Genomic DNA, 14,960 nt, shown 5'->3' on the forward strand with positions numbered 1-14,960 from the left:
GGCTGTAAACTCCATGAGGGCAAAGACTGGGCTTGTCTCGGGTCATCAGCACCTACTGGAGAAGAAAGAGAGAGAGGGAGGGGAGAAGGGGGAGGGAGAGAGTCTGGGAAGGTTTGGGGTTCAGCTCCGCCTTTTCCAAATCAGGGGTCCCCTGGGTGGGATGCAGCAGAGAATCACACAGTCCCTGACCTGGAGGGGCTCTCAGTGTGGCAGTGAAAAGTGATGTCAGCCAGACTTTGCAACTGCTGGAGAGAGAGAAGAGAAGCTCAGAGTGCCATGTGAATGCCCAGGAGGAACAATCAACTCTGCCCGAGAGAAGAGAGGTGTGCTTCCTGGAGGAAGTGGCATCGGAGCCCTGAGGGGGAAGGTGGGGGCATCCCAGAAGACGAAATTGCCCAAGCAGAGGTACGGGAAGCAGAAAATTCGAACAAGCCTGCCAAGAATGGAGGACCCAGGTTTTGCCTGGAAGTAACAACTGGCTGAAAAGGCTAGAAATGCGAAGTTAGATCATCTGGCCCTACCCCAAACTCATTTTCCTGTTCATCCTGTCACTTTCTCTCAGGTACACTCTCCACACACAGTCAGGCCTCTGAACTGGCAGGAGCCATCCCCTGTCCCACATCCCTTTAGCATTTCAGTGACCGCTGGCCTGACCTCCTGCGGACCTCCTGTTTCTCTTGGCCAAGGGCAACAGACAACTCCCTGCCCCCACTCCATCCCCATCCCCACACTTGGCCTTCAACCAGTGACTGATGGGAGCTGGTGTATAAGCACCCCAGCTCCCTCACTCCTGGGTGGGATAACAGAGGTACATGTGCTCCCCCGGGGGTCTGCAAACTAGGGCCCATGGGCTAAATCCAGCTCACTGCCTATTTTTGTAAATAAAGTTTTGTTAGAACACAGCACCACCCATCCATTTATATATTGTCAGTGGCTGCCCTCCAACTGTGTAATCCAGCAGTTGGGAAAGTGACCTTATGACCCGTAAAGACTAAAACATCCAGGGTCTGGCCCTCTACAGAAGTTTGCCAAGCCCTGTTCTACAGTTTCCCAGAGCCCCCAGGAAGACTCAACGCGGTTGCCCTCGGTCCGGGGTAACTTGGCTGATAACACGCTGTTTCCCCAAGTGACTTTCTCATTCCCCTCCTGGAGTTTCATCCATCACCTTCGGGAACCATATGAACCACGTACAACTGCTATCTGGCTGCTCTGACTCCTAAAAATGGCAGTTTCCTGTGGTTCAACCTAATACTTGTACTCAAATCCTTGTTTCGTGGGGAGCCCAAGCTAGGACAGGAAGCCAAGCGTCACTGTGCCCATTTCACAGATGGGCCCTGATCTGACATGGTTCCCGCGCACACGCTACAGAGGTCAGCTCTGGGTTTTTTTTTCTGTTGTTGTTGTTGTTGTTTGCCATGCCACGCGGCTTGCAGGATCTTAGTTCCCTGACCAGGCATGGAACCCGGGCCCCCGGCAGTGGAAGCATGGAGTGCTGACCACTGGACCGCCAGGGAAGTCCCTCAGGTCTGGTTTTGGACTCCCCACCCCAACCCAGTCAAAGCCTTGCCAGGTCCTTGCTATATGCAGTATCATTAGCACACCTGCCAGGCTACCCGAGGCTTATAGCTGTGGACTTGTTCACCTAAAGAAGAAAGCAAGGCTCGAAGAGACCTGCCCAGGGTCACTCAGCTGACAAATGGGCAGAAATGGGGTCTCAAATCCAGGTTTTCTTATGACAAATTCAGGGCTCATTCCATGACAAAGCAGCTACCCCTTAACTTTTCACCTCAAGGAGCCTGTCAGTCAGGTCCCCTGCCCACCTCTCTGGAAACAAAGCCGATTTTCCATGAGGATCAGGTGATCTCAAATAGGCAAACACCTGTCAGGCCCAAAGGTCTTTATGTTTGCAAGGTACAAAACAGAAAACCAAGATAGATACCTTCCAAAGGTACCTAGGGGATTTCCCTGGTGGTGCAGTGGTTAAGAATCCGCCTGCCAATGCAGGCGACACAGGTTCGAGCCCTGGTCCAGGAAGATCCCACATGCCGTGGAACAACTAAGCCTGTGCACCACAACTACTGAGCCTGCGCTCTAGAGCCCGTGCTCCACAATGAGAAGCCACCGCAACGAGAAGTAGCCCCCCGCAACGAAGAGTAGCCCCTGCTCGCCGCAACTAGAGAAAGCCCATGTGCAGCAACGAAGACCCAACGCAGCCAAAAATAAATAAATTAAAAAAAAAAAAGAGGTACCTGGAAAGAAACCCACCAGGAAGCACAAAATACACACATATATTCATGAAAAGAATTAAATGCAGCACAGAATGCTGGAAAGACCACAAGTGTTGGAGGCAGGCCCGGGTTTGCAGCCCTGTCCTACCTTTCACCAACTTGACCTTGGCCAAGCCAGGAGTCCATCTGGACACTCGATTCCTCCAGCCCAACCTAACGTAATGACCACGCACACCTTGTGGGACCATGGAGAGGGTGACCTGTAATAGGGGTGGGCACTACCCAGCACAGAGCTGGCCACACCTGCTCTCCTCACTCTGTCGTCAGAAGTTCCCAGACAGCTGGTGGGTGGACCCAGCCCAGCCAGAGCCCCTTTACCAAGCAGGACACCCATCTCACAGCTGCTGTGAGTTTCTGCAATTCCAGCTCGCAGCTGCCCCTTCTTTGGAGAGCTGCTCTTAGCTGATGGGAGCTGCCTTGCCCCAAAAGTTATGTCTCCACTCCCCCGCCGCCCCGGGGGGACTGTCCACAGCCCATGACTGACTGATACGCGAGTCCAGAAGGCCAGTCAACTCTGTGACGCCATCCGCCCTCTAGAGCTTCCCATGGGTCAGGCTGAGGCTAGCCTGTGGCTGAGTGCCCATCGTTAGCTGCTTCTTTTCCTGCCCATCCTGCATCCCGGTCTCACCTGACAGCACTGCATAGTATATCACCTGCACAAGAATCCACGTCTCAAACTAAGACAGTGGGAACAGGAGAGAATTCTCCCACCTTCTATATTCTTTTCAAGTTGAAGACCGCTGGGAGGAGTCTAAGAATACTACACACGTTAATTTCTCCCTCCCTCTTAGCACCCACCCAATTCCCATCAGGGCCAGGCGTCCCAGTTTGGGGGTCCCTCTCCCAGGACCCAGCATACCCAACAGAAGCTAGAGAGAAGTGGCTGCAGCTTCCAGGGGCCAGATGGTTCGGGGGTGGGTTGGCCTGGGTCTGGGTGGGCCCCCAAGGCACCTGGTCCAGTGTTGGTGTTGGGCCCAGGCAGATGAGAGATGTTTCTCGACATTTGCTGAGGAACTAATTAATTTCCATTACAGGCCCCAATTAGTGACATATCCTCCCACCCACTCCCAAGGCGACTCCAAGCGGCATTTCTCAGGGACACCAAGTACCGGAAATGCAGGGTATGGACTTGAAGCCTCAGGTGCCAATAGGGTGCGAAGTAGCCACTTGGGTCACCTGGGAGAGGAAGAGGCCCTGACTGGGAGTCCAGAAACATCAGTTCTACTCCTGGTTTTACCAGAGACCTGCTGTGAGGCTTTGAACAAACCATGAGATCCCTCTCTGGGCCTCCGCTAAAGATGCTAGAGAACTTCAGAGAGCCTTGTGGCTTGAGGGCTCTGAGACAGTAACAGCTAATGCTCTTAACACACTTCTACTGTATTCGGGCTCTCTACAAAGCATGTCACAAATACCTACTCATTTAATCCTCCTGACACCTTCAAGGCAGGGAGGGGTTATTATGGGCCCATTTCGCAGTTGAGGAGACTGAGGCTCAGAGAAGTTAAGTCACTTGCTCAAGGTCACACAGCCAATGAGTGGCAAAGCCAGGATTTAAACCCAGGCCATCTAGCTGTGGAGTGTGTATCATAACCACCACTGTGCTATACTGCCTGGTATAATCTGACTACTCTTGAATCCTCACAGGACTGGGCACCACCATAAGTGCTTAATAAGAATTTACTAACTGGAAAATAAAGAAAAAACTGGTAGCCTAAAAGACCATACTGGTGGTTTGTGGGAGTGGGACTAGGTGGCTGAGGTGTGAGGGAGACTGATGTTTTCTTGGGTGTCCTTTGTGCTGTTTGGCTTTTCACCACATAACGTGTTACTGTCAGTAACAGCAGCATAAAGGGTTGTGAGAGCTAGAAACAGTGTTTGTCCTAGGGAGGGGACAGGAGACCCAGAAGACGGAGGTGCCTGGGGCCCTTTTAATTGGATATTTTTTGTGCTTCTAAAATGTTGTACCAACTGCATATATTACCTAATCCAAATAATACTTATTCTTTTAAAAAGTATTGAATGACCAATCAGCCAAGGATCAGCTAGAAACTCTGGCAGGAGGGGATGCTCTGGGGATGAAAACGACCATAGGGGCAGAGGAGCAGGGGAGAAATCCAAAGGAGGAGATGGGGGCCTGGACAAGTGTCCCCTGTTTTCTGGGAGACTCTGGTTGTATCTAAACCAAGCCCACTAGACACCTCACTGTGTAAATGGGGATCCTGAGCCCCAAAAGACAAAGGGAAGCAGCCAGAGGAGATGCTGAGATTTGGCGGCTGAACGGAGACCTCTTCTCCTGACTCCTAACGCAGCCTCTCAGGCCTCACTGGGCACAGAGTAAGCACCAGCTGCCCAGACCCGAGCCAGGAGTCCCAAACGCAGGCAATGCGCTCCCACCCTCCCACACTTCCTGCATCCAGGAAGTCTACAATAGCAGGAGAGGCAGCGCTGCCATGTCCTGAATGCCTTCTATGCCTCACACATGCATTATCTCTAATTCTCACAGGGTAGAGTTATTCACTCCATTTTACAAAGCGCGAGGCTGAGGCCCAGAATAGTTACGTATCATATTCAAGAGACACAGCTAGTAGGTGGCAGAGATTCAACCCAGGTTTGGGACCCTCCAAAGTCTGTGCTCTTTTGCTATCCTGAGCCAATCCTCTTGGAGGAGTGTCTCCCATCAGTTGAGGACAAGTCCCACCGGGAATGTATTTGTAAATGCCTGTATCTTCAGACTCTGAGTTTTAAGGGACTGGATGGGAATCTTATCACATCATATGGTTTATCCCCCACGCCTCCAATCTAAGCAAAATCTCCACCTTCCCTAGAAAATTACCAGCGACCCCTTTCTTAGAAACATCTAAATAAACTGACTCAGTAAAGTCTCTTGGTAGCATTTCCCAGCATTTTGCCCCTTAACATTGATGGTCCCTTTGATTTACTTCTTCCCAGCAGAGACCTGTCCTCAAATGAACCTCCTGGTTTTAACACATAGTCCTGCCTTTCCCCAATGCAGGAAAGGGACCGCGTCCTGTTCCCTTCGGTAAAAGGTGCTAGACCTGAGCTCCTCAATATTCCACAAAAGGATATTATGGTCTGTGTGTTATTCATGTCGACTCATTTATCATTTATACAGATGACTTCCAAAAGGATTGATGGGGTCCTTCACATTAAACCCAGTGCAAAGCAGGGCAGCAGCTGAGGCTCATTTGATCCGAGACCATGTGATGGAAACATGAGTGCCTAAAGACTAAACCCGGGTCCTGAATTTGGTACTCAATGTCCCCAGCATCTAAGACACAGGTAGCCAGGAGACATCCCAAGTTGAGAAGAATCCTTCATTTCTCTCCAGCTTTTTCTCTAACCCAGTGATTCTCAAAGCAGGCTCCCTGGACCAGTATCAGCATCACCTGGGAACTTGTTAGAAATGAGATTTTTCAGGGGATTTCCTTGGTGGCGCAGTGGACAGGACTCCGCGCTCCCAACGCAGGGGGCCCGGGTTCAATCCCTGGTCAGGGAACTAGATCCCACACACATGCTGCAACTAAGAGTTCGCATGCCACAACTCAGGAGGCCATGTGCTTGCAACTAAGGAGCCAGTGAGCCACAACTAAGACTTGGTGCAACCAAATAAATAAATAAATATTGGGGAAACAAAAAAGAAATGAGATTTTCAGGCCCCGCCCCAGACTGAATGAGAAACTCTGAGGTGAGGCCCAGCAATTTATGTTTTAACAAGCCCCCTCGATGATTCTGACCCGTTAAAACCAACAGTAACAACCAAAATTGCAGCACTAACCTCTAACTGAGCATCTACTACGTGCCCAGCATTAAACCCACGATCTCATTAGTCCTTTTAACTGAGGAAATCTTAGTTCCACATACCCAGCTCTGGGGTAGGTGTGTTTTGTGCATTATATCAATGTATTACTCACAATAACCCTTTGAAGAACTTGCTATTATTATGCCCCCCTTTTACAGATGAGGAAATTGAGCCCCAGAGAGTTGAAGCCACTTGCCCAAGGTCACACAATTTAGAAGCAGCAGAGGCAGGATAAAAATTCAGGTGTGTTGGATTCCAAAGCCATGTTCTTTCTGTCCCACCACGAAAGCTCCCCAGAGTTTCACAGCTACATCACCCTGAGAAGCTATACAGCTGGGTGGGGTAAGAGTCGAGGAGGAGAGAGGGGCAGGCAGGGAGGGCAGAAAAAGCCCTTCCCAGACTCCACACTACCAGCTACAATGTGAAAGGAAGCCACGTGATGCACTTAAAGGCACAGCCACCTGTGTCTAAGGGACTAAAAAGACGGGGATTCGGGAGTTCTCGGCCTCTCTCTCTTTACCCAGCTGGGGTCTTTTCCATTCCCAATCTGAACTTCAGTTTCCCCACCTGATACTCCTTATCATTGTCTACCAGGTTGAGTGATCTGCCCCCAGCTTACTTCTCTGACCTTGTTTCCCCTCATGCAGTCTAACCACGCTGGTCTGCTTTCTCTTCCCTAAACACCCAAACTCCACGCTGACCTCAGGGCCTTTGCACCAGCTGTTGCCTCTGCCTAGATCCCTCCATCCCCTCATATTCCCATTACTGGCTCTGTCATTCAGGTCACAATTCAAATGTCACCTCCTCAGTGAGCCTTTCCTGACTATCTTACTTAATGTTATCTCCCATCCCATCAACCTTATTTTCATTTCATTTAACACAATCTGAAATTATTTGTTTAATTGCTTTCCTGCTTATTGTCTGTCTCCTGCACCTCAGAACATAACTCCGTGAGTGCAGAAACTGTGTCTGCCTTGTTCCCCCGATATAGCCCCAGCACCTAGAATGCTGTTTGGCACTGAGCAGCTAATTAAATATTAGCTGAATGAATAATACCAAAGAAGAAAACCTAGACTCAAAGGCCAGAGCCCTGGATCCTTAACACGTGACCTTGGCAAGCTGCTTTGCCTCACTGAGCCTCAGTTTCCCTCTCTGCCTAATGAGGAGAGTGGACTAGATGCTCTCCAAGGGGCCTTCCAAGACTGCTAGTCTTGGAAAGCCAGGCCTGGAATCTGCCCAGCTGGTCCATTCAGAAGAGGCAGCTGGCCAGGGTCCCTGCAGCAGCTGCCCCCTCCCCACCCCCACCCGTGTCCCTGCCCAGCCACGCAGTCATCTCACTGCCCCCTCGCAGAAACTGTTAATGAAGTGCGCACTGCTAAATGCAGTTACAATTACGGGGGCTAAGAATAAGGCGCTGACATCAGCCTTGTCAGTTTCCGAGTGAATCAGAAGGGGAGGGGGGAGGAAGGAGAAAAGGGGAGGGGGGATGGCTCTCTGGAGCTGTCAAGTGGAAATAGCACAGCGTTAAATATAATCCAGCATTGGCCTACATCGGTCTGGAGAGGCAGGTGATGGCTCAGCCCCCAGGGCCAGGGCAGACAACTGGATTCTTCAAGGAGGCCAGGCAGCCCTCTGATGGGGATCATCCAGGAAGTGATGGCCAGGAAGGCACTCCAGTGGGCTGGGGTGCAATGCAGTGGGATGGCAGACCCTGGAGGAATGCATCTGGATGTGAACAGGCCCTCACACCCTGGCCTTTGTCGGTGGCTGTTTTGACAGCCCAAGCACAGCCCCTGGGGCTTACACTGCCCATTTCAGGCCAAGAGGCAGAGGGTGGTCTCTGGAGTCAAACACGCCTGGGTTTGAATCACCACCATGAAACCCAAAAAAGTCACTAAACTACACCAAGCTGCCTGGCTTTTCCTCATCTGCAAAATGGGTACATCGGCAACAGCTGATACCCCTTTTGGCTGCTATATGATTCAGTAAGATTATGGAAAGCACTGAGCACAGCCAAGCAAGCCTCTTGATCATTTTATTTTTACAACCCCAAGAGATGCTCAGACAAGGATAATTAACCCCTTTTTCAAGATGGGGAAACTGAGGCCCAGGACTTGCCTGAGGTCCTAGCACCAAAGTGGAGTCAAATCCGAGCCCCATGAAGTAAACTGGGTGGGAGAAGGAGAGAATTCCAGTCGGTCATTCCAAGGGACTGGGTGTGGGGTTTGGAACTGGAGCTCTGACAGTAAGACAGTGGGCTTGACTGGAAAACATCATGGGGTGGGGGGGAGGGCGGTACACAGATTACAGTGGGGGAGATGTCTGCACCTTTCTGAGCATGTCCTCCAAAACTGGTGCTTTTCCAACAACTCTTAAAAGAAATGCTGAAGCGATCGTTGTTAAGGCCACAATGAAGAGATGTCAGAAGAGGCAGAGGAAAAGTAAGGCCCTGAGATGGGAAAGAGGGTCAGCTGGCTTGCGGTCTGCTCTCCTCCACACCTCCGCCCTGCCCTCACTCCGCCTTCAGTTAGTTAGAACAGGCTCGGCCTCTGGGATGGAGGTGGGTGGGGAGGAAGGCAGAGCCTAGTTCTCAAAGGGAGACAAGGGGAATGGGCCCCTCCTTTCCCCTTCCCACCAAACAGAACCAGGTGGGCCTCTGGCAGCTGCAAAAGCCAAAGAAGCTGAAGCCATCAGTCTGGCAGCTTGGGGACAAGGCAGAGAGGGTGCCAGAGAAAGAGAGAATTTTAGGAGAGAGCTCGAACTGCATCAGAGCAGATCCACAGGCCAGTGATCTGTGTAATGGGGGAAGGGATGACTCCCCATCACCCAATTTTTCTGAAATACTTCTTTCAGAGTAATTTACGATAAAGTAGTTTGGGTCCACACTCTCACACACCCACAACTTGAACGATGGGAACAACTGGTTCGATTCTTTACTATGCCTCGGTTATCTAAAACTAGAAGAGTTCTGCCCAATTCCCAGCCCATAAAGGAGATTACAGTGCTTGGTGGTAAATTAGGGAAAGGGGCAGAGGGGGGACAGGAAGTGGCCTGCCCTAGGGACAAGGGTGGGAATGGAGGCTTCAAAGCCTCCACCTCATGCCCGCAAGTGGCCCTAATCCTGAAGGGTACTTTAAGGCCTCCCCCCTCACCACTCTCCCTTATCCACCCAGCCCCAGCCCCCCTTTAGGGCTGAAGTACTCTGTTCCCACCATCTCAGGGGGAAGGGATGGGACAGCAGGACATTTTGTTTCCCAGAAAAAGCTCAGGTCAAATTTCAAGGACAAAAGTTAGCACTTGGTCTGGGAAAGAAAACCTTGCCAAAAGGAGTAAACTGGGGAAGGGAGGGGGGATTCCAGCGGGGTCATTCCAGGTGCCTGGGGTGGGGCGGGATTTGGAGCTCTCATTACCCCTGCTGAGATCTGTCTGGCAAGACAGGAGTATCTCCACCCCACGAGCCAGGAGAAGTAACTCAGACAGCCCCCTCCATTTCCCCTCCGTCCAAAAACAAGGGGAGTGGGCTTTAGCACTAGTTTGTGGGACCCATCCACCACGCCACCCCACCCACCAGATTTGGTCTGAGCGGAAGAAGGCAGTACCACGAAGGGCTTTCCAGCCCAGAAATGTGGCCCGAACTGCTAGGAGAGGGACCGGTAGCCGGCCTGTGTTGCCATGGCAACTTCCTCCTTGCGCTGGATAGAAGCATCCTATGGGCAAATCGGAGCTGGCTGCTCCAGCTTCTCCGCCCCTCTCCCGGGCGGGTGGGGGAGAACTGGACGCCAAAACCACTTGGTCAGACTCAGGGACACCATCCTCAATTCCAGACCCTGATATAGCAACGCCCTTTGGCATTTGCTGGATACTGAAGACACTCTTGCTCCCCAGCTGTGCCCCAAGGCAGAGTGGCAGGGCTGGGACTGTAGATGTAATGAAAATTAACTGTTAAAGAGAACAGGGAAATGGGGAGCTAGGCGCTCCCCACCCTCTTGTTCCACATGCAAGTCCCCCAAATCCCATCTTTAAACCCCCTCCAAGAAGAAGGGCCCAACTCTGCCTTAATAGCTATAACAGTGCAATAAAATTAGCTTATTAAAATTATAAAAGCTAACATTTTGAGAACCAGGCTACCCCCCTCCTCAAACCCACAGATTCTTTTTTACAGTCATGCTCAGAAATAAGTCTTACTTGGCAATAAGAAAGATAAGAGCTAACAGGTATTGAGAGCCTATCTAGTGCCAGGTACTGTACTAAGCCCTTTTCGTAGCACAAAACAGCATAATAATCAACAGCACAGATGCCTGAGTCAGACTGCTCAAGTTCAAGTCCTACCACCCTCATTTCCCCGCTCAGTGACCTTGAAGAATATTCTCTCTGTGCCTCAGTTTTCTCATCTGAAAATGGGGAATGTTAAGTGTTAATTTTATAGAATTGCTGTGAGGAAAGAAAACAATATTGAAAGTGCCTAGGAGGATACTTAGAGAAAGGTAATCATTTAAAAAATGTTGACCCTCTGTGGTCCATGCTATTATTTTCTTCCTCCAAGTCACCAGCAACCAACAATATAGATGTGAAAAAGCAGAGGTCACGTGTCTAACTCCTCCCTGCCCCACCCCTCCTCAATTATAAAGCCAGTACCAGCAAGGCTGAGCCATGAAGACACAGACACAAAAAATGCCTCCCAAGAGCATGCCTCTCTAAAGCCTCAGCATCTTTGTGAAAAGGGGCAGACGCAGTGTTAAGTAATGGGTTCGGAGTGCACGATGGAAGATGCTCCTTGGGAGGAATTCTAGGAATCTGCAATGACCAGCATCCTGAACCACAGGGTGGCTAGAAAGGGGTGGAAGGGGCAGCTTCCTTTGCTGACAAAATGTCCAAGCCTCCCAAGCCGGAGGCAGGAAAGTGCTCTGGCCCAGTTAAGGCTAATGAAAGTCTCCTCCTCATACAGTTTCTCAGGAAACCAGCTGAAGGGTGGCATGTAAGCCCTGAAGATGGCTCTGAGTCAATCCGGTTGATGAAAAAGGTGCATTGGACAGGAGTCAGAAGCAGCAACAAAGGGGAGGCACCCAGATGAGCCAGAGGCCCATCAGGGACACTTCTGAGTCATCGGGGACAGAGGGGCAGGAAACTGGTGAGGGGACGGAGCAAAGAAGAGAAAGGTAAAGCAAAGCCAATCTGACAGCCCTGCAACTGGAGCAGTCTCTGTACAGTATCTGAGAGAGATTCAAACTGCTTTTCGAAATTAGTTCAGGGTGGTGCCGTTCTGAAAGAATAAATCCAAGGGGCTTTTTTATTTTTTTAGGAGAAAATGAATGACTTTGAGAAGAACAAGAGAAATTAAGCACCAAGACAACGTTCCCTACTTCCGATTTTCACCAGACACTCATTAGCCTTCCTGAAAGGAAACTTCACTTTCTCCCTCCCCCTCCCAAACTCGAAGCATCCCTTAAGATGAGCAGACAGTGAGCATGAGATGCCCAAACCCAACTCCTGGCTGCCAGCCGCTCCCTGGGACCTCTTCACCTGGGAACCATTTTCTACACAGTGAGATTTGACTTTTTAAAAAATCCTCTTTCAGAGGGAGGGCTAGTGTCTTACTGGAATGAGAACCAGAAACCTGATTTTTGTCTTGGCTGTGTGCCTGCCTCACTGGGTGACCTTGTGTTACACACACACACACACACACACTGGGGCTTCAATCTCACACACATGCATACATTCACACAAATACACATACACACCAATTTGGGGGCGAAAAAGGGTCGGACAAGATGATTTCTAGGTGCTCCAAGTGAAAAACTTAAGAATTTGAAGAAACCCGCTGGAAAAAAAGAAAAAAATAGGGATCTTTAAAAATCTCTAATATTCCATGAAGTTATCTACTCTGACTCACGTGAGACCAGAGCAAGTCACCAGCAACCAACAATAATAACCAAGGCATCTGAACCATGACACGGAGCATGACTTTGAAGAAAAACCCACCTGTCCCCACCACTGATGCACCTTGCCTCTTGAGACCCAAGTGGCCTGTTGGGATTTCAGGAGCGTCCTTGAACGTCAAGTGAGGTGTGGGGGAGCCAGCTCACCGAGGCAGGTGGGGCTCCCTCCCCAAGCCCCCGTGCTAGCCGGGACTTCCTCTCCCGGATTTTGCTCCAGAGGAGGCCACCGGGTTAGGAGAGCGCCTCCACCTCTCTCCTCACTTTGCCTTGTCCAGAATAATAATACAACCGCCCTCAGCTGCATCACGGGGGAAGTTAAGCCTCTGAACCTCAGTTATTTTTTCTGTAAAATGTAGATTCTGTAAAATGGCTCTGCAGTAACCATCTTTACTCCACCCCCATCTCCAGGTCAACAGCAAGACAGGTCTGTCAGGGGTCAGCCTCACATAGCCCCATTCATTCACTCAGCCAACACTTTCTTCTGGAGAACCTTCTCCCTTTCTCCCCACCTGCCTCCTGCACCAGCAGAAAGACATGAGCACCCATCACCCACCGTTCCATCCAAGGTTTATCAGATAACGGGATGACCAGATAAGGGTCCCTGCAGGCAGAGAGTCTTAAGCAGGGCCCATGAACTCCCTAAAACTGTGGACAAAAATTTTTGGATGGTGCCTACGTGTATTTTTTGGAGAACTTGTCCATATTTTCATCAAGTTCTCAAAAGTGTCCATGAAACCATTTTACTCCTCCCCACCACACACACCCCTCTCCCTTTCATCTCCTCATTGAATTAAAATACTCTCAGATTTTCACCTTACAAAACACTTTTAACTTTACCTTTATGTCTGAGGTACTGTCATCCCATTTTACAGATCGGGATGTGGAGGCTAGGGGTGGCATGACTTGCTCAAGGTCATGGCTAATACGGAGAGAAGCAAGACTGGAACCTCATTCCAACTCCCAATCTGGCACTCTTTGGGGAACTCTCACCCAAGCCCTCTAGGTACCCCACCTGTTGGTGGCTTCGCTTCCTCACCGCAGAACCAGATCTGAAGCCCTTCTGTTTCCTCTGCCTGGTCCCAGGGCCCCCAAGAGCTGTTTTCCCTACATTTCCCCGCCCCTTGGGCTCTGGCTGGGGTTGCGCGCAGGCCTGGGAGCCTGAGGTTCGGGCCGCTGTATGGTGGCCCGGTTCAGCCCACCTAGAAGGGCTACTCCAGGCACAAGAGCACCCGGGGTCAGGGGCACACTCCGGAGGGCGCGCAGGTGTAGAGTCGGTGCCGCCCTACGCCTCCCTCGGGGAACCGCCGGGAAGAACCGAGAGGAAAGGCCGTCACCCGACCGGTCCCCTCGCGGTCCGCCCCAGTCCTTAAAGGACTGGGGGAAGAGGAGGAGAGACAAACAGGGGCGCTCAAGGCCTTGGGCGCAGGGCGGGGGTCTTGTGCAGGGAGTCAATGAATGCAGCCAAGACAAAGATGGAGCGGTAAGGTTGCGCGCCACCTCCAATGGCGGGGGGCGCGTCGGAGCCCCGGGGGGGAGGCGGCCAAAGCCCCGGGGTTTGAGGAGTGGGCACACACAAGAGGCCCGGGGAGGGTGGCGGGTCGGATCCAGGGACAAGACCGGGAGCATTCAGTAGGCGCAGGTGAGTAGGGAGAGCTAAGTCCAGGCGACCCAAAGGGCCCACTTGCGGAAAAGGGGTGAATGCAGATGATCTAGGGGTCCCTGGGGGGCGGCGGGAGGCGAGGAGACCCCACATCCTAGAGATCTGAGGTCCTGTGGGTGGGAAAGAAGACCCTGGGGGCGCATCCCCGAGCGTGCTTGGGATTGGGGGTGGGGAGGAAAGAGTGGCCACCTCTTAGGGAGCACCGGGTCGGGGAGGGGGCCTCGGGATCTGGCTCCCGGGACGCCCCCCGGGGATCGGGGGCGGGCCACGCGCTTACCCGCGTCCTCGTCGTCGAAGGAGTTCATGCACGGGAAGTAGATGGCGAGCGCCTCGAAGGAAGCGGACAGGCTGAGGCGGCTCTGCGAGCGCTCCATGCCCGCACCGGCGCCGGGCGCCTCGGCCGCGGCGGCGGCGGCGGCCGGCTTGGGCAGCTTGGCCGCCCCATTCTTGACGCGGAGTACGGCGCGCGGCGTGGTGGCGGCGGCCCGAGGGCGGGCCGGGGCTCCGCGGCGGGGCTGGCGGGCGCGGCTGGGCCGGAGAGCGGGCCGGGAGCTGGAGGCCCGCGGACCCGAGGCGCGCTGTGCTCCCGGCGGCGGCGGTAACGGCGGTGGCGGTGGCGGTGGCGGTAGCGGCGGCAGCGGCGGCGGCGGTGGCAGCGGCAGCTGTGGCGGCGCAGCTCGCTCTGGCCCGCGGCGCCCATCGCCGGACGCGAGGGGCGGGCTCTTGCCGCCGCCGCAGCCAATCGGCACCGCCCGAGGGAGGGGGCGCCGCGCGCGAGGCGTGGGAGCCGGAGGGCGCGGGCGGGGCCCCTGCTCGCCGCCCAGGCCGCCAGGTGTGCGCGCCCCAAGGGAGGAGCGCGCAGGGCTGCTGCGCTCCCAGTCCAGGGGCCGCGCCCCCCAAGTTTTCCCGTCTCCCACACTCAGCCCTCATACTCGCCCCGAATCCAGGCGACCAGTCCCCGACTGAGACCGGCCTCCCCCCGGGACGCAGACGCGCTGGAAAGCGACACGGTTACAGTGAGCGGCACTGGAGGTCCTCAGATTCACACATGAACCCGCAGAGGAGCACAAACAGACACCCACAAGAGTGCATTCACTCTGCAATGTACACCACGGACACCCTCAGACTCTTACACACCCAGAGAGATTCACCCAGACTCACTCACTCACTCAGAGAGACCCTTGGGGTAACCAATCCACAGACCCCCTTAGACTCCAGACCTCCGAGACCCACACAGGTAGGTACATCCACGGACA

The 14,960-nt window shown here is 52.9% G+C and overlaps 1 protein-coding gene across 2 annotated transcripts in view; it reads right to left on the reverse strand.

Moving 5' to 3' along the window:
• Positions 1–14,078, reverse strand: part of RIMS4 (regulating synaptic membrane exocytosis 4) — a gene marked incomplete at both ends in the record, with an annotated part of 61,456 nt that extends 47,378 nt beyond the window's left edge. For both annotated transcript variants that reach the window (XM_082856680.1, XM_082856679.1), the window contains one exon: positions 13,982–14,078. In XM_082856680.1, the coding sequence (XP_082712806.1) occupies positions 13,982–14,078 (97 nt within the window). The remainder of the gene's footprint in view (positions 1–13,981) is intronic.
• Positions 14,079–14,960: the final 882 nt, after the last annotated feature.

This window comes from Leucopleurus acutus (assembly GCF_964270905.1).
Source record: "Leucopleurus acutus genome assembly, chromosome: 16".
Classification (NCBI taxonomy): domain Eukaryota; kingdom Metazoa; phylum Chordata; class Mammalia; order Artiodactyla; family Delphinidae; genus Leucopleurus; species Leucopleurus acutus.